The sequence below is a fragment of the Adiantum capillus-veneris genome, chromosome 27 (assembly GCF_014529385.1).
Source record: "Adiantum capillus-veneris isolate H3 chromosome 27, ASM1452938v2, whole genome shotgun sequence".
Lineage (NCBI taxonomy): Eukaryota > Viridiplantae > Streptophyta > Polypodiopsida > Polypodiales > Pteridaceae > Adiantum > Adiantum capillus-veneris.
Window position 1 is genome coordinate 53,874,493 of NC_140957.1, and position 27,037 is coordinate 53,901,529.

General features: G+C 42.0%; 1 protein-coding gene and 1 pseudogene across 1 annotated transcript; both read left to right on the forward strand.

Annotated features, from left to right (window-relative positions):
* Positions 1 to 1,707: 1,707 nt before the first annotated feature.
* Positions 1,708 to 2,856, forward strand: LOC147421994 (early nodulin-like protein 13). Its single transcript, XM_086503229.1, has 2 exons — positions 1,708 to 1,949; positions 2,048 to 2,856. The coding sequence occupies exons 1-2, from the start codon at positions 1,748 to 1,750 to the stop codon at positions 2,671 to 2,673; spliced, it is 828 nt and encodes a 275-aa protein (XP_086359355.1). The 5' UTR covers positions 1,708 to 1,747; the 3' UTR covers positions 2,674 to 2,856.
* Positions 2,857 to 23,281: 20,425 nt separating this feature from the next.
* On the forward strand, positions 23,282 to 24,869 carry LOC147421995 (uncharacterized; annotated as a pseudogene).
* Positions 24,870 to 27,037: the final 2,168 nt, after the last annotated feature.

Consider the following 27,037-nt stretch of genomic DNA (forward strand, 5'->3'; position numbering starts at 1 on the left):
ATGAATGCGTAGCTCTCTCTAGATCTACCCAACAAACTCTTGATCAACCCACTTTGCATCCACCCATGATGCCAATCTACCCTCTTTGGATCCTCCCCTATTTCCTTGAGTTAGTCTCCTGTTCTTTCTCCATACTTCTCTATAACCTCGCATTTTGGGTGTGTATTTTTCTCTAGCATTTTGGGGAGGTAGGATTGCATAAGCAAGCCACTTCATGTTGCAAATGTGCCAAATGGGGTCATAATTGGGGTTCCTTATCTAAACCTAGTAGGAACTAGCATTGCATAAACTTCACTATCACTTATTGGGGCTGCATATGCGACCCCACCTTGTTGCATATTTAACTCACCTCATTCTTTTTCCTATTGGAAAGTTTTAAGGCATCTTATAGTGATAGAGGAAGCCATGATGTAAAATATCTAAAACATTGTGACGATTGGTAGATAGACAAAGCCACTAGTCAACAAGTAATAGCATACCAACCAAAATGATGATGGGAGCTAGGGCATTTTTTAAGTGTGGAATAGACTATTTTTGTTTGATTGATCCATTTTCTTAAACATCCCAAAACAGCTTAGCTAGCAGCTGGTTGTTGTTAGGCAAAGACAACCCTTGAATCTCTCATCTCACAACACTATCCTCGAGCATAATTATTACTAGAGGATGGGATCCAATGGCAAACATTAGAGGGGTAGGAGGGCATCTCTGTTTGATAGATCTTTTGACCTCAAATGCTTCTACAATTCTCTCATTGAATAGGAGCTGTGATTGGCTAACAACACCATGTATGCTCATCGGAAGACACATACGAGGCCCAAAGCCTAATGATTTCATGACATCTTTAAAAATGACCCTGTGTTCATGTCATAGGCTTTGTTTAAATCTAGCTCGAGCAAGATACACTCTTGCTTGGTGAAGGTGGCATACTCAATGCTAACCATTGCTGCCAGAAGGTTATGATCATATATAGACTTATAGCTCCCTTAATAAATCCATGTTGATGGGGAGTGATAACTTTTTCTAGAAGTGGAGAGAGCTAGAGGGCTACCATTTTGGCAATAATTTTGTAGGCTAGTGACATCATGGTTATGGGGCACCAATGTTTCAACTTGGAGCAACACACTTATTTCGGGATGGATTTGATGCGGCCCTTTTATTCCTTGAGTCCAAGAGTACTCCACCGACCATTGATTAGCCATTATCTTGATAGGGATTTCAACTTGTCCCTGTATTCTTTGATAAACTCAATTGTCAATCGATCCCACCTTGGGAATCTTCTTTACCTAACGCTTGTAGCGTGAGAGAGCATTCCCTCTCGATGAACTCCTTCTCCAGGAGGTTGGCGTCTGAGATAGAGACCGTTTTTTTTTACACTTTCAAGAAGATTAGCTCTGGTTTCATCCGCTTCTCTCCTATGATCTGTCTAGGTGATCAAGCATCAGATGAGCCATTTCATCTAGGTCCTTAACGTCATTTCCTTCCCCATCGGTGAGTGAGTCGACTATGCCCCAATTTCTCTTGACTTTGAGGGCTATGAAGAAGTGAGTTTGCCTCCTCAAATATATGCTTTAAATCTTGAAGAATTTGGTGGTAGACGTTTTATGGACACTATATTTGTGGCAAAGTAGAGGTGAGAGTAAGTCCCTATTAATATAAAAAAACAAAAGCTGCATGGAGGAAAAGCGCCAAGAAGGTCAAAACCAGACGACGCTGTATTCTCAATCCCAGAAGAGACGCTCAGCTAGCTATGGCGTGCACGGCGACAAGGTTTATTTTTCCTGTGGGAACAATTGTGTTTCTAGTGTTCTGCGTGATTTCCAGCATTCCAGCGGCAGCAGCTCTCCAACACGATGTAGGCGGCGCTGCAGGATGGACTCTTCCCTCCAGAGCAAACCTCACCTATCAAGAATGGGAGTCAGGGCAGAGCTTCGTGGTGGCCGATACTCTTTGTAAGTACTAGATTAGCGTGCTGATTTGTTTTTCTGATAAGCGTCTATCTAGCGATCGCGATAGTGATGATGATGGTGGTGGTGCTGGGTGCTTGCAGTCTTCAAGTATGACGCTAATCGGCATAACGTGATGGTGGTAACAGAAGAAGACTACGTTTCCTGCAACTACTCGCACCCGCTAGCGATGTATGACGATGGCATGACGCTGCTGGAGGTGGACGAGCCAGGCACGTACTTCTTCATCTGCGGGGTTCCCGGACACTGCAAGGCCGGACAGAAGCTGGAGGTGACCGCCGTGCAGGCAACTGCCGAAGCGCCAGCGCCGAGCCCTAATGTACCCAGTATATCGATGCCGCCGTCTGTCAGTCCGGCGAGTAGCCCGTCTGCAGGGCCGCCGGCGCCAGCTCCATCAGGAGCGCCTTCCCCTGCACCGAGCGCTCCATCGCAGCCATCATCGACGCCCATACCAGCCGCCCCTTCCCCTGCACCGCTCCGATCCACGCCCATATCAGCCGCGCCTTCACCTGCGCCGCTTCGATCGATACCTCCTGCGGCGTCGCCCGCCTACGCCCCCTCCAAGGATCCCCTGCCCATCAGCCCAGCACCCAGTCCTTCTTCTACCTTTCTTGGCTTCGACACCGATAGTGCCGCCCCCATGAATCTCCTCAGACGTGACGCCATTGTTGCAGCTCTTCTAGCGCCTCTCTTCGCCATCTTTCTATAAATACCCTAAACTCTCAGCGGTGATTCACACCGGATACAAGTTAGTAGCATAAGTTCTCCCGGGCCCTCGTACATCGTTGTCATTATGTAGAGGAAATTAACGAGGTTTGCCAAGGATCCATAGAGACGACTATGTACTCATGTAATACTATTCTTTTGATGACATCAATCATATTATTCTATTGTTTGTAGGTTAAGTGCACACAACTTGAACTAACGTCTACAAGTGTTTGTTTATGGCAAGGATAGTTTGCTTTTTTTTTTTGGGGGGGGGGGGGGGGGGGACCTTATCAGCATGTCAAGAAAACATTCGCTACAAGGTCAAGAAATTGTGAGAAACTCACAAGTGTCTTGCTCCCTCTATATATATATATATATATATATATATATATATATATATAGAGAGAGAGAGAGAGAGAGAGAGAGAGAGAGAGAGAGAGAGAGAGTGTGAGTGTGTGTGTGTGTGTGTGTTCACAATATCTCTAATTGAGTACTATCCAGGAGTAGCATGTCAAGAAAACATTCGCTACAAGGTCAAGAAATTGTGAGAAACTCACAAGTGTCTTGCTCCCTAGTGTGTGTGTGTGTGAGAGAGAGAGAGAGAGAGTGTGTATGTGTGTTTTCACAATATCTCTAATTGAGTACTATCCAGGAGTTTATCTTTTCTCGCGAGTATTAATCTTACTCATTAAGTGATTTCAAGTTGGATACATCTCAAAACATAGTCTATCTAGCTTTGTTGTTTTTTTATATTATATTTTTATCGTATCAAGGATTTGCATTTCCTTTGCTATGTTGCTATGCTTAAATCTTGCTTTAAGTTGTGGGCTAGTGGTCATAAGAGTGACACCTTTTCATGTCTTTTATTTAAAGTCCATAATTGTTGATCAATCTCTAATTGTCGACGAAGTTTTACGAGCTTGGGTACGTCTCATTTGCATAAGACTCTCTTAGCAGCAAGCTAACCCAAATATCAATTTTTGGAGCTCTTATTGTAAAAACACTTATTATTTTGATAAATCAAAAATATTGTAACTCTTATTGTTCAAATAAACTTTGTAATTGATGAGCCGGTGCTACAAGCTTTCAAATGGTATCAATATGTCATTATCTATCTTTAATTAGAGCTCTCACATTATTAATTTTGACCATCAAAAACCTTGGCCAAGGTATAAAAGTCAATTTTTGTAAATTATTATTAAGTTTTAGATAATGAAATACACAGCTTGAGCTAACGACACTCACTTCTCTCCTTCTCGTGCTTCCTACTCCCTCCCCGTTTGTCACATTGCAGTCGCGTTTCTTGCATTGCAACCGCAGGTAAGAGCTCTATGCAATGATGTAAACACTTCACGGTATTTCGTAGCTTTTGGCATCGCTGACCGCAGCTTAATTTCATCTCATAACATTACAACACGTCGCACGAATATTAGTGCGCGTACCGACAAAAATGAACTTGTTTTTTAAAGTGAGCAGCCTCGGTATAGTCGTCAGTATAAGCGTCTGAACCGTCACGTTGGTATAGGCGTCGGTATTTAAACTGTCTGTATATGCATCCTAAAAAACGTCGTTATACACATCGAAATCTGTGCTGAAAATAAAAATCGTGTACCGACGCTTATTTAGACGTTTGTTCAGAAGTGTATTTCGACGTTTTTATCGACGCGTATTACACATAAGTACCGATGGTAGTACCGACGCAGGTACCGACGACAAAACCTGCAAATTTTTTTGGGCAGAGAGGACTGGCTGCTGCTGCTGCTGCATGTACTTCAGCAGCACAAACCAACCCTCTCTGCCCAAAGGAGGAATGCAAAAGCAACCGCACTCCACCTTTTCGATTTTCGAACAGAGAGAAGTATTGAACGCTGCCGCATGTACTGAAGCAGCATAAACGAGCACTCTCTGCCCAAAGGAGAAGTGCAAAAGCAATTGCACTCCACTTATGTGCAGAGAGGATCGGCTGTTGCTACTACATGTACTGAAGCAACATAAACCAACTCTCTCTGCTCAAAAGAGGAGTGCAAAATCTACGGCACTCCACCACTGCGTTTTTCGCTAAAGAGCAAATTCAAAAACTGATAATCAAGTACCGATTCAACATTACAAAACCACATAAGAAAAACCATAAACATAAGAACTTCTCTGTCAAAACCATTAGCATTTATACCATAATCTTATTACAAATGCTCAACGAAAAAGATATTCCATAACCAAATATTTGTCAACCCTAAATCATGACCATATCAAAACCTCATTGCACCAACAAGCCAAAACCATAACCAAAATCCATACCATAACTTGATTTACATGACCATAACCATATCAACTACTAATCAACCATGAACATAGAACAAGAAGTAACAACATCTAACTATAACTATAAATGTCAGAGTATATACAATCATGAATAACATAAAAACTACCAAAAAACAACTATGAAGTCTATGCCCCTCAAGGCAAGGCCTCCCAGTTGACGGCCTCTCCCTCCTCCTGAAGGTGGGTCAAGAGAGCCACAAGCCAATGCTTGTACCCATACTTCTCCTCTTGACGTGTAGGAAAATGCTTCATAGCAAGTTCCTGCAAAACCAAACACTTAACCATAAATAAATATGAAAATAATACATATACATCCATTTATTTAAAGTGTTTTTATGATACTTACAAACTCGTGTCGAAGAGTGTCGTACCCTCCACTCCCAAGGTGTGATGATTCAGCAGAGTCCCTGGTTGCATCTCTCTACTGCTCAAATTTCTCAGGATGGTCCGTCATCTCCCGTGCAATCGTTGCCTACTCCTCTACGTCCAACCATGCCGGCTTTGGCTCATTGTTCCTATACTTGTCTCTGGCCTCTGACCTACGGTGTGACATGGTGGCAATCGCCAAGCTCAAGATCTAGTCATTCGAAACTGGATCGTACCCCTCTGTCGGCCGGTACTCTCTATGAATGGCCTCAACGATGTAGTTTTTTCTCTCCTGATCCTAAGCATCCCAATGCTCCATCAAAGAGTGGCCAAACTGCACTGTAGAGAGTTGTCGTATCCTTTATCGCGTGGCCTTTCCAAACGTATCCATGACAACAGCTCCATCTCTGCTCAATAACACCTTGCTAGGATCATGCTCATGTGATCCCCAAGGTGTACGTGGTGTGCCCGCTTGTGAACTATCTACTGAAGAGAGAGGTGGACGCGCTCTCGGTGGTGTGGAAGCATCGGTAGCACCGCTACCACAACAACCATCGCTAGAAGAAGAGACACCCGAACAACGACTAGACCATCTCGAAGAAGAACGGCCCGTCGGCATTCTAGTCAAAGGTGTAGGAGTCACACTAGTCCTAGGTGTAGGACCAGTTGTACTAGGTCTAGAGGGACCTGCGTCCCAAAGAGCCTTTGCGTGAGCAATCTACTCAGGTGTAAACTGCGACAAGAAGCTACCCATCTACTCGGGTGACATGCTAGCCAAAGTGACTGGAAAACTAAAGTCTGGAGAGTATGTATAATCGTCATCGACCATGGCTGCAAAACTTAAAGTGATAAAAGAACAGAAATACGTCAACTCACTATACAACAACTTAAGCAATACAAATAACATTCAAAAAAAATTGTAACATAAATCACTATATCTAATAATTGATGTTTTAAGTGTTCAATACAAATTACATCCTAACAAAAATCACTAGCCATTCTCTCCTCTTCTATGAGAGTTGATGCTCCAAAAATATCTATGTCAATCTGTACTTCCGCATCTTCATCATCAAACTCCACTTCGTTATCGCTCTCCGCATTTAGCTCCACATTTAAGAGGTCATCTTGATGTTCTGGTTCTGGCATTTGCTGATCACTAACCTCTATTTTGAAATCCTCATCCCTCTATCGTGCACCTTGGTCATGAACCTATTCAACCTCTATATCCAATCCTTCATACACTTGTTTGCTCCGTGGAGAAACTTGAATGACAAACAGCCAACGTGGTTTAGACAAGTTTTCTTCCTCCTTCTCATTCCATAGTGGATCTATTGTGAATACAACTTGTTCACAATGCTATAGAAGTACAAATGTATCTCGATCATTTGTCCACACCAACCTGGAGTTCACTTTAATTAATCCACTTTTATCTTTGCGTACAGTTGCATTAGGCCCACTAGTAATAACTCCGAACCACTTGACATCAAAGATAAAAGTATCAAACTTTCTGAAGCTAATCTTAAAGATGTCTTGGATGTAGCCAATGTATTCAAGGTGACCAATCTGTGTGTTTTCATCTCTGGCACTAGTCCGACTTTCTTAGACAAAGCTTGCCCTAACCCCACTATCGAAGGTCACCCTTCGTTCGTCTATGTAATGGGAATGGCCTATGAACTTAGAGAATAGCGGAATTAAGAGAATTAGAGTGAGCAATTTTGAGAGCATAGAGGGTGAACTTAATTGGTAGTAGAAACTCTATCATAACACTTAATTAACTAGGCATGAACAATACTTTTACAAGAGAAAGAGTGTAGAGAATATGACAACAGTTGAGGACCGGATTTATGTGGAGCCGGTCCCCCCTCCAAAAGGCATTTGTATTATAGATTCTCTCATTAAGAGACTTGGTACAATACAATCTTTGTGTTCCTTGAGACCTCCTTGGCAATATGAAGATGGAAGGTTCACACACCAAGCTTTTGCATAATTTCAACAATCAATCTTAGTTTGGAAACAATCAAGAACTTGTGAACATCATTAATCTTTGTGTTCCCTAAATCATTTGAGTGCATGAAGATGTATACTTTTTATGCATCAACTTGTGCTTAAAGCAATAATTAATCTACCTTGCAATACAATTAATCTACTTGCATTAAGTAATTAATCTACTTGCAATAAACCATTAGCCTTCTTGCAATAAGCATAACATGCACTTGTAGAAAGCATTAACTATCCCAAGCCTCAATCCCAAGACCTCAAACACCTTCGAAGGTGGAGAGAGCTAGCAGGGAATGAGGGTAGGGAAGAGGAAGAAGAAACATTTCATAGGAGAAAGAATTAGTTCCTCACTTATCATACTCTTGTTGCTAGCATACATAATAGCATAGTAATGAAGAAGAAGGAGATGGCAATCTTAAGCATTGAAGCATGGCTCTTGGTTGGATTTGCACTCCATAGCCAAGAGTGTTGGTGTAGGCTCTCAACCTCTACTTGCTTGGAGAGGGAGCTCTTGCACTTTGCATAGCACACCATGAGAGTGCTCGTGAGTGTGTGTGGGTGAGTATACCCCCTAAGCACCCCCCTAGCTTGCTTGGGTCAACCCCCCCTTGTAGCTCATGCTTGAAGCTCATTGGACCCCTCCAGGCCTAGCCAATCACAAGCAGGAGCCATTACAAGCAACATGGGTAGCCTTGGGACAAGTGTCCCCCTTTCCCCTTTGAGAGAGAGGACTTGATAAATGCAAAATCAATTAATTAAATATCCTAAATTATCATTGGACCCCTGGGGTGGCCAACCAATAGGCTTCAGGCACACCATGAGGGCAACATGGGGAGGAACTTGACAAGTGTCCTTGTTGCCTCTTCAAGCTGGGGCTTCCCTTGTGTGTGTGTGTGTGTGTGTTCTCTCTCATCCCCCCCTTTGTAGGCTCGCCCCCTTCCTTGTAGGGATCTTTTTGACTTTGGATGAGCAAGCCCCTTAGTCATCAAGCATGACAAAGCACTTGAACTAGAGGGTGTTCCCACAAGCATCTCAGGCAAGCATCTCAAGGCACCTCAAGCACCTTAATCATGTAGCAAGTCAATCACCTCAAGCATGGAGCCAGTCAAGCACCTCAAGCATCTTAATCAAGCACCTCAAGCATGTCAAGCACCTCAAGCACGACAAGCACCTCAAGCAGGACAAGCACCTCGAGCTTAGGCCGGGTTCCCACCTCAAGCTCAGCCCTAGATTGCCTAATGTCAAAGGACTTTTACACACATTATTGGAGGTCTTCAATGAAGCTAACCCTAAGGTCTTATGCTCCATTGGTTAGCCTTGCTCTTTGATAGACCATCTCTCATTTGGGCCCCTTAACCATTGGCTCCGTGTTGAGATAGATCTATAAGCACATGTCTATATCTTAACCCTTGTTCCCGTGTATTCTCCCACATTAAGTGATCAGTTTAATATGAGAAAATCATTTGGGTTGGATAGATATTAATTTTTATGACATTACCTCTCTCTTGAAATCATAGTCGTCCTCGACTATGAGGTAGAGATGGTAAAGTCTCGCCCATTAATCCATTGGTCTTAGCGGGTAGAGGATCCATTTTTACCCTACGACATCATTCCAGAGTGGATGACTAATCCACTTGGTGCTTGAGAGACATTGTCTGCCGCAAGCATGTCTACTCTTTTTAGTCCATATCATACTTCCAAAGTAGGGTGACAAGGTCTACTTGGTGTTTGGGAGACGTAGTCACCACAAACATGATCCTAAGTATGCATACTTTAAAATTTGTGCACAAAACATAAAAAGAGAGTCTTATAAGACAAAAACATTGATCATTTAAAATGCATTTCTTTTACATTTGCTTACTCTTTTGTGTCATTGTAAGAATCATTAACAAGATTCATATTATCCTTAAGCCATGTTCTTTGCATGCATTTAGCATCTTTGAAAGGATAATTAAATAAGATACTATCAGTAATCTTACCATTTCTTAATACCTTGTCTTCTTGTTGAAGGATGAACTGGGGTTGGAGCTCCTCTACTTCATCCTTGATCTGTGGCGGGTCTTTATTTGTGTATAATTTGCCTTAGATGAGCCTTGGGGAAGTTTAGTAAGACCCAACTTTTTTTTTAAAAAAAAATAAGGATAAGGCTCTTTTGTGACTAACGGTAGGAGCCTCTTTTGCCTAGCTAATAAATGGATATAGCCTGTTTAATCTTGTAAAAAGATTCATTTTGATCTCGGCTATACTCCTTTGCAATGAAGATCTTCCCAGGTATCTTAAGCTACAAGGGACTTTTGGATCTTCCGTCTTTAGCCTCGAAAGGTAGTTTCTCCTTAGAAGTATGTTCACGTTATTAGAGACATATTGTTGTTAAGATAAGTACTTCTCTCATTTTGAGCATTGATCTACTTCGAATCACAGGCTTTTAGTAGATCAAGGATCATTAGTTTTGTAACTTTTCTTTTGGCCATCCGTTGAAATAGTAGGCCGACATAAGAGGATTACTCTAATTCTGATAGAGACTCTATCAAAAATTAGTGGTCATAGTAGGATTTCTATTCGACACAATTGGATGTTGGCAAGCCATGGTCCTTTTTTCATACTTCATCTTTTGGTATACCATACATTTTGAAACATTCTCTTGTATGTTATTGTTTCTTGGTAAGCCAATACAAGTATGCTTTTACTCCTAGCAGAGTAAATTCGAATTCCTCTTTGCCCTGCATATGGAAGGAGCATGGGAAGTAAGGAAGATATAGCCTATTGAGGTATGGAAGATAACCATCCCTTTTACGTGAGTGGTTCTTTTTCTTCCATTTGTAAGGCTATTATCATATCCCTAAAGCCTGGGTTAGAAGCATATTTAACTATCATAAAACATATCTCATTGTAAGTTGCTATTGATATCCTATCTACCCTTGGCCATTGGGAAAGTGCATTGGCTACATGATTGTGCTTGCCAGCAATGTGAGCAATGTAGAATTTAAATTGCAAAAAGAAATTTTCCTGCCTCATTTGATTGTCCGAGAGCTTGGTTTGCATCATGAATGGAGTCCGCAAGAAGTACTTCCATGTGTCTAGAGCATTTAAAACAGCTCATAGGTCCTTTCGTATATGACCAAAATTCGCTCATTGGAGTTGAGTCTTTGAATCTCGTATGCTATGGTATTCCCTTCTTGAAGCAAAGTTTTGCTCAAAGGCAATCATCCAGGCATTACATTGGACGTCAAATAGCCTTGAGAGATCCCATAAGTTGAGAAATAAGTTTCTCTTTAAACTTTTTAGAAATATTTTTCTCTCTTTGCGGTCCATGTATACTTAACTTTCTTTTTTGTTAAGTCATGTATTGGACCTGCTATAAACATGGATTTTTCTTATGAAGCATCTCTAGTATGCACTCATGCCTTTAGAGATTTGCAACTCATGTAGATTCCTTGGATTAGGCCATCTTTTATTACCTCTACTTTTTGTGGATCCATAGAAATACCACCTTTAGAGATAATGTGACCTAATTATTGAATCTCTCTCGAAACTTATCAGTCCATGTTATTGCCTTTTCGAACTCCTCTTGTGGATTTTGTAAAGCTCAATAAGGAGGCTTATTAGGCAGTGAGCTTCATGGTAAAAGCTCCATTGTATGGCCATTGTCCCCTCATTGTGGAGATAGCTCACGGGGATATCATCAATAAAAACATTTTGGAATCCATTTAGGAATTTAGACAATTCTAATTCCTCTTGATTCCCTTTTTTTTTTAATTTAATAATATTGTTATTGGTTGAAACATTAAATTCATTTACAGACTTTCTAACAGAAATCATGTATATGAAAATATAAATTTTCATTAACTTGTGAAAGCATGCATATTTACAAGGAATAGGATACTACCCGACTCATAAACATGTATGTACATATCTCCTAGCATAGGAAAAAACAAAAGCCTTTTTCTATAAGCATCCTCTTTTGGAGTTTCCAACATAGAAACTCAAGGTGGCTTGTTGCGTGCATTTCTTTGGGGACAAGCACGATAGACATGCCCTTGTTGTCCACACTTGTAGCATTTGTTATCCTTACGATAACACTCTAGCTCTATTGTAGAGAGTTTATTCTTACCTTTATAGACTCCTTTCTCCTTAGCTTTGTTATCGGTGTTGCTAGAGTTGCCTTTGGAGGAAGTTTGAGCATTATTCCTCCCTCTAGGCTCATTTTGATCCTTCACGTCCATGAATTTAGAGTTTCTCTTAACCCCTTGTTGGGAATCGATTTGAGAGGCGACCATAGTATGGTGTATGACCGCCGATATGGTATTAGGCCTTTGTGAGTTAATATACTCGGCCTTCTCTTCAGAAATACCCGCACATAATTGTTGCTCTTGCTCCTTAAAGTCTATCTTTTTGTAGATAGTGGCTTTGAGAAATAAATCCTAAAACTTATCTACATACTTTTGGATAGACTCGTAGGGAGAGAGTTTCAATTTTTGCCATTCTGTGAGGACATTTTCTTGAGCGTTGCTTGCCAGAAACTGTTTTATGATGGAGGCTCTTAAAGCCTTCCATGTCTTTGGAGCTTTTCTTTGGGTTTGTAGGCTATCCCACCATTGTCGAGCGGAACTTTGGTAATGCATAGATACTTGACACAGTTTAGAGGACTCTATGAAGCCCTCATCACCAAAGGCCGCATCAAGCTGTTGGATGAAGGCCAAGACCTTGTCCATAGCACCAAAGGTGCCAGCATAGGCAAGGAAAGTGGTGTTCTTCCCTCCCTCTTTGAACTTCTTTAGCTTCTTGGACCTTCTCCATACCGGATAGAACTTGCGATGGACTTTCCTCTTGGGCTCTTTGAGAGAAGAGCCGCTACCTTCATTGGAATATGAGGAAGTTGATGAAGATGGAGAAGAGGGTGACCTCTTTCTCTCCTTTTCCTTTATTTGGTACCTCTCTTCCCTTTTGTGATACGAGGAGGAGGACTTTGCAGTGATCTTTCCCTCTCGGGGAAAGTTGGAGATCGTTGAGGCTGCCGTCTTCTTGGAGCCATATCTTTGGAAGTATTGGAAGACTCACTTCCTTCTCCTCCTCTTGGTGAAGGCTCTAAAGTAGAGACTTTATCTTTCTTCTTGGATGGAGGTAAACCCGCTAGTAAACATTTAAGCTCTTCGTATGGGTTCTCCTCTTCTCTCACCGTAGAGAGCCCTCTCTTGGAAATCTCATGAGGAGACTTCTCAGGTGCTCTCTCTTTTGGGGGAGTTTGGAGAATCCCATAACTATGAAGTTGTTGGAAAACTTCGCCTTGTAGGAATGGGTTTGCTATAGCTTGTTGCAGTTTAGAAACAAGACATTTGATAAGCATGGGAGCATCATCATTAGCACTTTCATGTGCAAAATCAAAGTTATCAATGTTCATTCTACTCTCTTGATTATTCTCAGCCATGTTAACAAAATTTATGTATGTACTTAGTGTATGCTTTGGCAATTCAAAACCTTAGTTGCCACTCCTCTTAGCCTTTGAAAATCGGCTCTTAAGTATCTACACCCACGGCTCAAAGTGGTTAATTATAGAGAGTAGAGGAGTAGGTCTAACATAGCAGAATTGCCAAGGGCTAGCTCCTTTCGGACTTCTTATGGATCAATAATGGTAAAGCCGTAGGCAAGTCTAAAAAGACTCCATTATTAAGTCCAAAGCTCCCGAGGTGTGCACCATCCCCCACATAGTGGGCTTAACAAAACCGATATTAGATCCCATTTCCACTTACCCTATTATAATTAACAACATCAACCATTTATAAGCTACTTAAGGACCCCTCTTCTTAAGCAAGAAAAGAGAAACCAAATGCTCTGATACCAATGTAATGGGAATGGCCTCTGAACTTAGAGAATAGCGGAATTAAGAGAATTAGAGTGAGAAATTTTGAGAGCATAGAGGGTGAACTTAATTGGTAGTAGAAACTCTATCATAACACTTAATTAACTAGGCATGAACAATACTTTTACAAGAGAGAGAGTATAGAGAATATGACAACAGTTGAGGACCGGATTTATGTGGAGCCGGTCCCCCCTCCAAAAGGCATTTGTATTATAGATTCTCTCATTAAGAGACTTGGTACAATACAATCTTTGTGTTCCTTGAGACCTCCTTGGCAATATGAAGATGGAAGGTTCACACACCAAGCGTTTGCATAATTTCAACAATCAATATTAGCTTGGAAACAATCAAGAACTTGTGAACATCATTAATCTTTGTGTTCCCTAAATCATTTGAGTGCATGAAGATGTATACTTTTTATGCATCAACTTGTGCTTAAAGCAATAATTAATCTACCTTGCAATACAATTAATCTACTTGCATTAAGTAATTAATCTACTTGCAATAAACCATTAGCCTTCTTGCAATAAGCATAACATGCACTTGTAGAAAGCATTAACTATCCCAAGCCTCAATCCCAAGACCTCGAACACCTTCGAAGGTGGAGAGAGCTAGCAGGGAATGAGGGTAGGGAAGAGGAAGAAGAAACATTTCATAGGAGAAAGAATTAGTTCCTCACTTATCATACTCTTGTTGCTAGCATACATAATAGCATAGTAATGAAGAAGAAGGAGATGGCAAGCTTAAGCATTGAAGCATGGCTCTTGGTTGGATTTGCACTCCATAGCCAAGAGTGTTGGTGTAGGCTCTCAACCTCTACTTGCTTAGAGAGGGAGCTCTTGCACTTTGCATAGCACACCATGAGAGTGCTCGTGAGTGTGCGTGGGTGAGTATACCCCCTAAGCACCCCCCTAGCTTTCTTGGGTCGACCCCCCCTTGTAGCTCATGCTTGAAGCTCATTGGACCCCTCCAGGCCTAGCCAATCACAAGCAGGAGCCATTACAAGCAACATGGGTAGCCTTGGGACAAGTGTCCCCCTTTCCCCTTTGAGAGAGAGGACTTGATAAATGCAAAATCAATTAATTAAATATCCTAAATTATCATTGGACCCCTGGGGTGGCCAACCAATAGGCTTCAGGCACACCATGAGGGCAACATGGGGAGGAACTTGACAAGTGTCCTTGCTGCCTCTTCAAGTTGGGGCTTCCCTTGTGTGTGTGTGTGTGTTCTCTCTCATCCCCCCCTTTGTAGGCTCGCCCCCTTCCTTGTAGGGATCTTTTTGACTTTGGATGAGCAAGCCCCTTAGTCATCAAGCATGACAAAGCACTTGAACTAGAGGGTCTTCCCACAAGCATCTCAGGCAAGCATCTCAAGGCACCTCAAGCACCTTAATCATGTAGCAAGTCAAGCACCTCAAGCATGGAGCCAGTCAAGAACCTCAAGCATCTTAATCAAGCACCTCGAGCATGTCAAGCACCTCAAGCACGACAAGCACCTCAAGCAGGACAAGCACCTCAAGCTTAGGCCGGGTTCCCACCTCAAGCTCAGCCCTAGCTTGCCTAAGGTCAAAGGACTTTTACACACATTATTGGAGGTCTTCAATGAAGCTAACCCTAAGGTCTTATGCTCCATTGGTTAGCCTTGCTATTTGATAGACCATCTCTCATTTGGGCCCCTTAACCATTGGCCCCGTGTTGAGATAGATCTATAAGCACATGTCTATATCTTAACCCTTGTTCCCGTGTATTCTCCCACATTAAGTGATCAGTTTAATATGAGAAAATCATTTGGGTTGGATAGATATTAATTTTTATGACAGTCTATCTGCTGCACTCTAAAGTGTCTCCCATGGGACCACAAAGCTCCGTATTTGTGATACTACAAGTACATTAATTACACAGTTTCAATATTACTAAAGCAATGTAGGCCATAGGATTTATAAAAAGAAGTTGTAAAAATATTTACATGCCAATCGCAACTTCTTGACATCTCCTCTTCGTCTTCAGTAATGGACACTCCAGTACACTTTGCCTCCAAAATTGCTGCATCTAACCATCGACCAATAGGAAAGTCTGGCAACTTCTGAAGATGATCAGGATAAGGTAGGTTTCTAGTGGCATGATTGCTCTTGAACTGCAGACATTCTGTCATATATCGTTGCTTTTCCTCTTCGTACTTCTCTAACCACTTTTTCATTGCCTCTGAGTTGAGTAGACAGAATCTCATAACCTTTTCTCGCATTCTGAGATCCATCTTTTTGATGATGCCTTGCCCTTGCGGCTCGTCCCCTGTAACCTTGACGTTGGTCTCAGTAATCCACAATCGGGGCATCTTTGGATCAATTGAACCCAAGAACTCACTGATGAAAACTAGAGACTCCTGCACAAGATAGTCTTCAGCCATGCTACCCTCAGGACGAGCTCTTTGACGAATGAACCCTTTTAAAGTCTTCATGAATCTCTCCAAGAAGAACATCCATCTGCTATTGACTGTTCCAGCAATTGCAACTCATCGACCACATGCACAAGTAAATACATTTGGATGGTAAGAATGTTAGTTGGAAAATACTTCTCCACCATACACACTGCTTCGATTTCATTTAAGCGAGCTGCATCTATGCTATCTTTTCTTATCTCTTTTGATGAGATCCAACGCACTAGCTCACTAATTTTATAAATTATACATCTAATGTCATCTGTCAGACAATCTTTTATGACAGTTGGTAAGATAAACTGTAAAAATTTGTGTCAATCATGCGACTTAAGACCACTAAGATTGTCATCTCTAGTGAAAACCGTTTTCAAACATCGCATGCACCATGTAGGAGTCTGGAAAGAAGATATGGTCTGCTTCACTTGTTGCTCCTCTACACTTAAAACCCATGGAACTTTTGGAATAGCAAACGCTCCATTGAGTTTAAGTCGAGGCCACATCTCTGGCATTCGACCCACAGTCTTTAGGTCACCTCTTTGAGCTTTGCTCTCCCTTTTTCCAGTAATAGTCTTCCATATGATCTCTCCCACATTCTTGAAAATGTACATTGGGTCGAGCAGATGATTGATAAGCAAATCACTCAAGTACCGGAGTTCGTGAAAAATAGACAGTCTCTTCATGCCAGGTGGGTTAAAATCTCCACTTTGTAGCCGCATGTTCTTCCAATCACTCGCCTTCAGTGGATGCATGTCGTGTTTACATATGTTTGGCCCACATAGCTCATGTCCTTCAGGCAAAAATCGACCATGCTCTTTGTAGACTGTCTTGCCTAGGTAATAAGAGCGGCAAAATCCAAGTCGAGGATCACATTTTGGACATGCATGATTGCTAGAGTAGCTCAAGCCTAGACACAGTAAAGAAATAAATTAGCAGGGCACAAATAGCGATGACTAAGATTTGTATATAGGTGATCATGAAGGTTTCATCATACTAACATGAACACTCACCAAAACCTGGCCAATCGTGCATGGTCCACATGAGAATGCCTTGCATATGGTCATGTCGTTGTCCAATTAGTTGGTACATGTCAACCACATCAATCCATGTCCACACTATTTGAAGCTCTTCTATAAGTGGTGCTAGACAGACGTCCATGTTCTTTGCCTTGTACTTTCCTGGGACAATGAGTGACATTAAGAGATGGCCCTTCTTGATAGCCAGCCATGGAGGAATATTATAATTTGCCAAGAAAATTGGGCATCTTCTCCATGATGAACTACGTAATCCAAATGGGTTTACTCCATCCATTGCTAACCCAAAACGGAGGGAACGAGGCTCTTCCACAAATGTAGGCCATTGTTCTTCTATGTGCTTCCATGCACGAGAGTCAGCTGGCACCCGCATCACATCATCTGTGGATCTAGTGTTGGTATGACATGTCATCAAAGATGCTATAGACTTGCTCCTGAACATGCTCTTTATTCTTGGAATGATAGGAAAGTGTCTCAACACCTTTGCAGGGACAGATTTTCCTTGTGTGTCCTCTCTATACCTGTTTGATCCACACATGGGACAATGTACGTGATCTACGTACTCATTTCAAAAGCGTATACAATCCTTAGTACATGCATGGATTGTATGATAATCCATGCCCAAGCTGGTAATAAGCTTTTTGGTAGCAGGTCGGGTAGGGGGCATATGATTGCCTTTCGGCAAAAATTGCTCATTGAGCAACCTTTCAATACATCAACACATCAAAAGACACGATTATTTGTTTATATTTTGTGTTCATGCTAAGTATAGAGTATATTTACCTGAAAATCTCTGTGACACTCGTGTCAGACCATCCATAAATACACTCCAGATTAAGCAGTGCCAAAGATGTACAAAGAACTGAAATGTTTGTACCATTGTAAAGCGGCGTCCGTGCAAGAGTCCACATCATCTCACCTTCTGGCTCAGCGTCACTCTCATGTCGTCGGTGTGGACATGATGACTCGGGTTGATCGATATTGTTTCTTTGAATGTTTTCTCCACCTTGGTTTTCAATAATCGGATCCATATTAAAAAATGCATCCAACATTTGATCTATCTCAGCTTCTTGGATTTGTGGCATTCTCTATTGGTGGGGTAGACTTCACTGGTGGTGGTTCATTTGACATTCGTCTTCTTTGTGAGATGAAGTTGGAACAATATCTATTTGTCGGGGTTGATCGACTGCCTCCTGACCATGAGATTGAAAACGCAAGTCTTTTAGTTGCTCTATAGGGAAGAGATCGTTGTTGCATATGTTCTATTCACATATCTTTTGTTTTTGAAAGATCTGGTGCTTGCATCACACACAAGGACATGCCATCCTATCGTCCATAATTGATTTGTTGATGATACAATAAATTAACAGTAAGGAGCACACTAATCTAAATTTGTAAGGAGCATACAATGTCTTTAACCTTGTATCTATAGACATTGTAGACTACCTCACATTCTCTAGGCATGCCCGATCCCCACACACCTCGGTCTAGAGATACAAGGAGATCAGGACCACCGGGTTATAATTATGTTCTTATTGGTCAAAGCCTATGTTCGTGGGTCCATAAAATAACTCGAATGGACTTCAGAAATGGCTTGTACATTTGGCGTTTCTTCTTGCGGTTTTGTCTACGGCTTTCCATATGCACTCTTGCTTTGCCTAAAGCTTACCTAATCAATTATGGATGATTTGGACAAATGTTGAATCCGTTTCCGAAGTCCGTTTGCATTTCTCCATAGAAAAACGCAAACGGACTTCATAATCGGCTTGTGTATTTGACGTTTCTTCTTGCGGTTTTGCCTACGGCTTGCCATACGCGCTATTGACTTTGCTTAAAGCTTACCTAATCAACTATGGATGGTTTGGACAAGTGTTGAAGCCATTTTTGAAGTCCGTTTGTGTTTTTCCGTAGAAAAGCGCAAACGGACTTCAGAAACAGCTTGTGTATTTGACGTTTCTTCTTGCGATTTTTCCTACGGCGTGCCATACACACTATTGAATTTGCCTAAATCTCACCTAATCAACTATGGATGGTTTGATCAAGTGCACAAGCCGTTCCCGAAGAGAAAAACACAAACGGACCTCAGAAACAGCTTGTGTGTTTGGCGTTTCTTCTTGCGCTTTTGCCTACGTCTTGCTATACGCGCTATAGACTTTACCTAAATCTTACCTAATCAACTATGGATGGTTTGGGAAAGTGTTGAAGCCGTTTCCGAAGTCCGTTTGCGCTTCTCCATAGAAAAACGAAAACAGACTTCAGAAACGGCTTGTGTATTTGACGTTGCTTCTTGTGGTTTTGCCTACGGCTTTCCATACACGCTATTGATATTACCTAAAGCTTATCTAATCAAATATGGATGGTTTGGGCAAAGGTTGAAGCCATTTCCAAAGTCAGTTTGCGTTTTTTCGTAGAAAAACACAAACGGACTTCAGAAACGACTTGTGTATTTGGCGTTTCTTCTTGCGATTTTACCTACGACTTGCCATACGCGCTATTTACTTTGCCTAAAAAATTACCTAATCAACTATGGATGGTTTGGGCAAGTGTTGAAGCCATTTTTGAAGCCCGTTTGCGTTTCTCCGTAGAACGCGAACGTACTTCAGAAACGGCTTGTGTATTTGACATTTCTTCTTGCGGTTTTGCCTACGGCTTGCTATACACGCTATTGACATTGCCTAAAGCTTACCTAATCAACTATGGATGGTTTGATCAAGTGCACAAGACGTTTCCGAAGTCCGTTTGTGTTTTTCCATTAAAAAACACAAACGGACTTCAGAAACAGCTTGTGGGTTTGGCGTTTCTTCTTGCGATTTTGCCTACGGCTTGCCATATGTGCTATTGACATTGCTTAAAGCTTACCTGATCAACTATGGATGGTTTGGGAAAGTGTTGAAGCCGTTTCCAAAGTCTGTTTGCGTTTTTCCGTAGAAAAACGCAACCGGACTTCAGAAACGGCTTGTGTGTTTGGCGTTTCTTCGTGGATTTGCCTATGGCTTGCCATACATGCTGTTGACTTTGCCTAATGCTTACCTAACAAGTATGGATGGTTTGGGTAAGCGCACAAGCCGTTTCCGAAGTCCGTTTGCGTTTTTTCATAGAAAAACGCAAATGGACTTTAGAAATGGCTTGTATATTTGATGTTTCTTCTTGCGATTTTGCCTACGGCTTGCCATACACGCTATTGACTTTACCTAAAGCTCACCTAATCAACTATGGATGGTTTGATCAAGTGCACAAGCCATTCCCGAAGTCCGTTTGCATTTTTTCATAGAAAAACACAAACGAACTTCAGAAACGGCTTGTGTGTTTGGCGTTTCTTCTTGCGCTTTTGCCTACGACTTGCCATACACGCCATTGATTTGGCCTAAAGCTTACTTAATCAACTATGGATGGTTTGGGCAAGCACACAAGCCGTTTTCGAAGTCCGTTTGAGTTTTTCTATAAAAAAACATGAACGGATTTTAGAAATGGTTTATGTTTTTGCCGTTTCTTCTTGCGGTTTTTCTCTTTCTCTATTCTCTCTCTCTCTCTCTTTCCCTCCCTCTATCTCTATATCTCTCTCTACCTCTCTTTTTCTCTATCTCTCTCTTTTCCTCCCTCTATCTCTCTCTTTATCTATTCTTTATCTCTTTCCCTCCCTCTACCTCTCTATTTCTCTCTTTTCGCTTTGCTCTATCTCTACTTGTCTATCTCTCTCTCTACATCTCTCTCTCTCTCTCTCTCTCTCTCTCTCTCTCTCTCTCTCTCTCTCTCTCTGTTTCCCTCCCTCTCTCTCTCTACCTCTCTTTCTCTCTCCCTCTATCTATCTCTCTTTCTTCCTACACCTCTACCTCTCTTTCTCTCTTTTCCTCCCTCTGTCTCCCTATCTTTCTCTCTATCTCTCTCTTTCCCTCCCTCTATCTCTCTCTTTCTCTCCCTCTCCCTCTCTACCTCTTTTTCTCTCTCCATCTATATATTTCTCTTTCTCTCTATCTCTCCCTCTTTTCCTCCCTCTCTCTACCTCTCTACATGTCTTTCTCTCTATCTCTATCTTTCCCTCCCTCCCTCTATCTCTCTCTTTCCCTCCCTCTCCCTCTCTACCTCTCTTTATCTATCTCTCTCTCTTTTCCTCCCTCTCTCTACCTCTCTACCTGTCTTTCTCTCTACCTCTATCTTTCCCTCCCTCCCTCTATCTCTCTCTTTCTCTATTCTCTCTCTTTCCCTCCCTCTCCCTCTCTATCTCTCATGCTCTCTCCCTCTCTCTCTCTCTCTCTCTCTCTCTCTCTCTCTCTCTCTCCCTCTATCTATCTCTACTTTCTCTCTCTTTTTTCTTTGTTTAATTTTTTCCTTTTTTATGTTTAATTTCTTTTTCTACTCTTTTTTTCACTACTTTTTGGGTATATGCATGCTAAGGTGGTACACTAGCTACTTGATTTTTGGGCGCTAGCCACTTCATGTTGCTACCTAAGTTTGTAAGTGGTGGAGGTCACTTGTAGTACCGAATTTGAGAACATGGGGGTTTTTTTTTCAATATATACATATTAGGGTCTTTTTTTGAAAAGTGAGTTTGAGTGGCTTGGGCCCCTTTGTAACAGCCGCCCGCGAGCGGGGGAATTATGACACGATCTGGGGGCATGGAGCTACTATCGCACACCAAACGGGCTCAGTCCTCTCCACAGCATGTCAAGGAGCAGGTGGGGAAAGAAAGGAAGGCACACAGGGAGAGGTCTCGGGAGCAAGAAGCCATGCACAAGGAGAGCAAGCCAGTGAGGAAGACACCACCCAGGCAGGCATGCTTCTCCAAACAAAAGAGCTGCATCCTCTACTTCTAAGGGGGAGGACCATGACACACGTAGGGTGAAGAAGAGAAGGCCAAATCCTACTCATGCAACACCTGCTGTGGAGGAGAGGCAAGCTCGTCATTCCCGATCAGACCAAAACTTCGGAACCCCTGCTTCTCCTGCACCGATGTCTAGGTGGCAGCCTCATCATGTCAAATTTGAGAGGAAGAGCCAGTTTTGCATGACAAAAGCAGAGGCCCATGAGGTGTACGAGCTTAATTGTGTTGGACAGGATCCTAGGCTCCTCAATGAGAATGCGGGGAAATGTGCATCGAAATGAGGGGGCAATGTCAATCATTAATAGTGTGACAACGCAGCTTGCTAAAGCCAAACATCGATTGGGGAAGCTGCAATCATCTGCGGCAAACAGTGCTGATGTGGAAAGGGCAAAGGCACGGGTCTTCAAGCTCGAAATGACGCTAGAGACCTTGCAAGCTGAGGTGGAGGATGATGACTGCAGTGCAGATTTACATGATATTACTAGGGAAATTGAGATGAATGAAGAAATTCTCCCCATACTGAATGCTCGTGTCAATTTTGTAAACGCCATGCAACGCAGGAAAACCCCAATTCATTTGCAAGTTCCACCCCCCAAAGTGCCACCACCTAATGCTGAGATATCACAGGTGCCTGATAGCTACAGTGTATGTGGCCTGCTCATGTACGACGAAGAGGCGTTGGGGATATTCATACTCCCCTGCAGACATGCTTACCACATATATTGTTTTACCAACCTTGCTGGCAGAGAGGGAAAATGCTTGATTGCAAGTTGTGGTCGTCTCATCCCAGATAATATCAAGGAATTAATGTTTGTAGACAGTGGGGGCGACACATCTCCTGGATGCTTACAGTTTGGTAAGCAGGTCATTTTGCTCATTTTCATGTCACCCTTCAGCACTACCTAGTCACAAATGCTGACTTGCTAGCTAGTTGGGTAGTATGTGGCTAGATGGCTAGTGACTATGTGGTAGCTTCTACAAAGGTGGTAGTACCTATCGTAGGTGGTGGTCCACCCCACCCAAGTCAGACCTGCCTAGTCACAAGTGCTGACTTGGTTGTTGGCTGGATAGTGGGTGGCTAGGTGGCTAGTGGCTTATGTGCTAACTACTCCAAAGGTGGTAGCTATGGTAGGGGGTGACTACCACTTTATTGCCCATGATCATGTGTCTTACATTCAATCTTTAGGCACCAATGTTGTACTAGCTAAATTGTAGCTACTATGGTTTGAGCCACCAAGCACAGTGTTTTTACCCACTAGTATTGTGGTAGCTACCAGTCTGGGGATAGCTACCTTTTCATGCAATGGTATCTAGCATGGTGGGACATAATCTTTAAGGTTATATCCATTGATGGTTAGCTTGTCATAACCTAAATTGCCTAATGCTTGTGCAGAATCTACCTCCAAGAAAAAAGGGGAGGCGTAGGTCCTTTCAACCAAATCAGATGACAATTTTGGTAACCCTCTCTTCGGGGATATTTGTACAATATTTTTATGGTTTTGTCAATAAATTTTGCCTAAGCTTCCTATCTATTGATCAGATGCTGAAAAGGGTGATCTAAACACCGAAGTGATCTCCAAAGAGGTCAAAGTGGGCACTACGATCAGTGTTCTCTCTGATAAGGAAGAGAGACATTGCAATCTAGAAGGTAACAGTAGTTCCTTGGGTCCTTTGAAGCACTTGTTTAGTACAAATTTTACTCATCATTGTTTTTTACAATGCACCTAGAGTTTATTTTTGGGATGTTTCAGAAACAAATGTACCTGATATAGAGGAAACCTAATTAATGGATGGTGATGTGCTCCCCATTGCGCATGAAATACTTGCGGAATCGCCACTTGTCAGGGAAGAAGTGGAGCTCTTCAAGAGCCTGTATCCTAGCAAACCCTTGACATCCATACCAGTGAACCAAGAGAAATCTCCCTCAAAAAGCCCTAATATTGCAGAGGCTTTTGCAGCGGCAAGAAATGCAAAAAAACACAAAGGGACTTCAGGTATAACTGGGTAGTCTCTGATATGTTTGCATCTGTATGGCTTGATTAGGGTGTTTATTAATAGTTATTGCTCCTGCAGGAGGGGCAAGGGGAGACCAGAATGAAAGGTTGGATGCAGCCAAAGGGTCAGAGAGTGCTAAAGAGAAGGATTTTGTGGTTGTGGATGGGGACACTGGTGCAGTAAGCGGAGAAAAACTCGAAAAAGGTGTTGCAAACACACGGGCAAAAAGATGTCTGGCTTAGACTCTACCTAGTGTCCATGAGTGATGCTTTATAGCCAACCCTTCTATGAGCCTTTTTGGTTGTACCATCCTTTTTGTATCAAACCACTATCCTTCTTTGTACCACAATCCTTTCGTAATGTAACAATAGAACGTTTGGATCAACCTAGAGTTCCTCTTTCATTATCAAAGTGTTTTTTATGTGACTTGTGATGTGGTGCATGTGTCTTTTGATGCCTTGTCCATTGAGGTGAGATCCATTTTCTCAAAAAAAACATTAATATTGGAACTTTCTGACTCTTGCGTTCTGTTTGTTTAGAGGAACTCAAACCCTTGGGCTACAACAGGTGGAAATGGGTAATGCCCCAAGGATTGAAAGGGGGTTTGAAGATCTTGTCTACTTTACGACGCACAGGTTTTGCCAATACGGCAAAAACAGCAAAGGAGCTACTCCTGCTAATACAATCTTTGGCTATTTTTCCTGGCAAGGAAGGCACAGACACGAAGAGTGGTACAATGTCTAATGATGAATCACAGGATCCTACTGCCGGGTCATCCACTCATGTGCACCCAACGGCCCCTCCAGACTTCGTCCCTGTCGGTGATGCTCAGAAAGATTCCCCTCTGGGGCAAGATTTGCAGCCAAAGCCTCCAAAAGAAGTGCATTCGCCAGAGTTATAGCAAGATGTAAGTTCATGTACAAAAATGTGGAAGGATTTTCTAATGCCTTTCCCAATTAGCATTGTGACTGCTCCGCTAATGGAGGGTACGCCACCTCCAACCTGTCCTGCTCAAAAAGTCCTGGTATTAGACATGAATGGGGTTCTCTTGAGAAGATACCCCAATCCAGAGATCCCTCCGAGAACCAAAGATTTTCTCTGTCGAAAAGTGTTCAAGGGAGGCAGTGACCATGGCACCTTTTGCAAAATCACGCTAGATGTGCTTCAATTTCTTTGTGAATGCACAGACATCTTTCACCTTTGCATCTGGTCCAGCTGCACTAAAAGAAACATGAATATTACACGTAAGGGTTGCCTGAGCGGGATGCACCCCAGAATCTGGAAAGAGTAATTTTACCAAACTGACTGCGTCAAATTTCCTTTCAGACTTACTGATATCAGAGAGCTGCAAGGCGGCGAAGCAAAACCAGCTTTTGTAAAGGGATTATCGGAGCTCTTAAAAAGGAGACCAGATTGGAGGGGGTCATTGATTCTTATGGTGGACGATACACGATACAAAAATATTCTCAACAGTGATACAACCATGATATGTCCACCAACATTTCAACCGGATGATGAATCACAGGATCCTTGTTACCTCATGAACACTCTATTGCCCTAAAGGGGTGGAAATGTGTGTAATATCCTGATCAGTATGTCAGGATGCACATGATATCAAATGAGAAGGACCAGGTTTCGCAATATGTTATCAAATATTGGTCACAGAGAAAAGCGACTCAGTCGTAAGAGACCAAGTTTAGGTTTGGGCCTATGTACTTGTATAAACTGCCAATGGGAGTTGATAACCCCTTTTGTATCATTGACCTAATTATATATGTCTTCTTGAATCTGTAACTGGCTTCATACTAAAATGGATATCTCATACTTCTTGGCATTTGTGATTTTGTTGGGAAATGATACGCGATACTTCAAGTCATTTTTAATTGAGTTGAAATTTTTAAAGCTTAGTCAACTGTGTTGTCTCCTCCTTGCAAATGCCACCAGTATATATCTTGTTGTATGGTAGATGTCTATTTTTGCATGGTCGCTGCCTGTTTATGAATGTTAGCTCTGTTTTCTGCATGGTAGTTTCCTATTCTTGACTGATAGCTATTTATTTTTGCATGGTAGCTGTCTGTTTAAGATTGGTAGCTATCTATTTTTTGCATGGTAGCTAGCTTCTTATTACTGGTAGCTATCTATTTTCAGCATGGTAGCTAGCTGCTCATGACTGGTAGCTATTTGTTATTAGCATGGGAGCTAGCTTTATCTGCATGGTAGCTAGCTTCTTATTGCTGGTAGCTATCTATTTTCAGCATGGTAGCTAGCTGCTCATGACTGGTAGCTATTTGTTATTAGCATGGTAGCTAGCTTTATCTACATGGTTCCTCGGTATGGGAACCATCAGTTGAAGACTTTAATCCTCTTCTTGGATGTTCATTCTTCCTACTATTTACCAAAAGCTCCTGTTGTGGATCCTTAATCCTAATCCTATGTCTTTTCTATTCTGGCTGAGGCTCGTCCCCTTGGGGTTTTGTTGTAATATAATATTTCAAGGGTTTTACCTCGGCGATTTTCAGCCTTGTGTTTGGGTTTTTAGCCGTTATGGTGTAGTTTTATGTTACAGTTTTTGCCCACCTTCTTTTCCACGGAGAGAGAGAGAGAGAGAGAGAGAGAGAGAGAGAGAGAGAGAGAGAGAGAGAGAGAGAGAGAGAGAGAGAGAGAGAGAGAGAGAGAGAGAGAGAGAGAGAGAGAGAGAGAGAGAGTGACTCGAGGATGTTGGTTTTTCTCACCTGTAAGGCAACTGTCTGTGAATCCTTTTCACCCAAATCTTTCCATGTCAGACTTGTAGAAAAGAATTCAAATTTCGTTGATGGAACCATAAAACCCGCGTCTATGGTCTCATAAAGTGGTAATTCAATCAATTAATACCTAGACTCATTCACACACACATACTTTAAACTCGTTTCCTCGCTCAACACCTAATTGGCTCGAAAGTCCGGTGCCCCTTGCGGTATTTATTTTTTAGTTAGAAGTGGGAAATTACAATGGCTTTGAATACCCAGGTTCCTGACTTGTTCACACCTAGTCATCACTCGCTCTAGCTAAATTGAGGTTTAAGGATTCACAGGAGATTTGGAATTTTGGTTGGATTATTGTTTGTTCATTGACGATGAGGCCTTGTGCCTCGAACCCTAAACCATCACCTGAAGACTTCCCTACCCACAACAACCTCCCAAGTGAAAGGAAGGTACCATTACAGAGAAAACACTTCTCTACCCAGAGCAACCTCCAAAGTGAAAGGAAGGAACCATTACACGTACAAAAATAGAGATCAGACGTCCTATTGTAAATTAGAGCCCAAGAACAACATAGCAGTATATCCTTGCACCATTTAATTTGGAATAAACAAAGGATACTTTAATCATTGAATATATTGGAAATTCTAAGGTGCCTATGTATCAAAGGGAATGCTGTTGTAAACAGCATTCCCTTTGTAAACAGCATTCCCTATGTATATGAGGCTATTGTAAACAGTCTCATATACATCGGGGGGACATCATAAACAAGTTGTGGTCGATTCTCTCCATGGGAAACTTGATAGCTC

What these genes read in the sequence shown, in the direction of transcription:
- LOC147421994 (XM_086503229.1), top strand. Translation starts at nt 1,748, where the DNA reads ATGGCGTGCACGGCGACAAGGTTTATTTTTCCTGTGGGAACAATTGTG. An exon ending in CGTGGTGGCCGATACTCTTT is followed by an intron (nt 1,950 to 2,047) that starts GTAAGTACTAGA and finishes GGGTGCTTGCAG; the next exon opens with TCTTCAAGTATGACGCTAAT.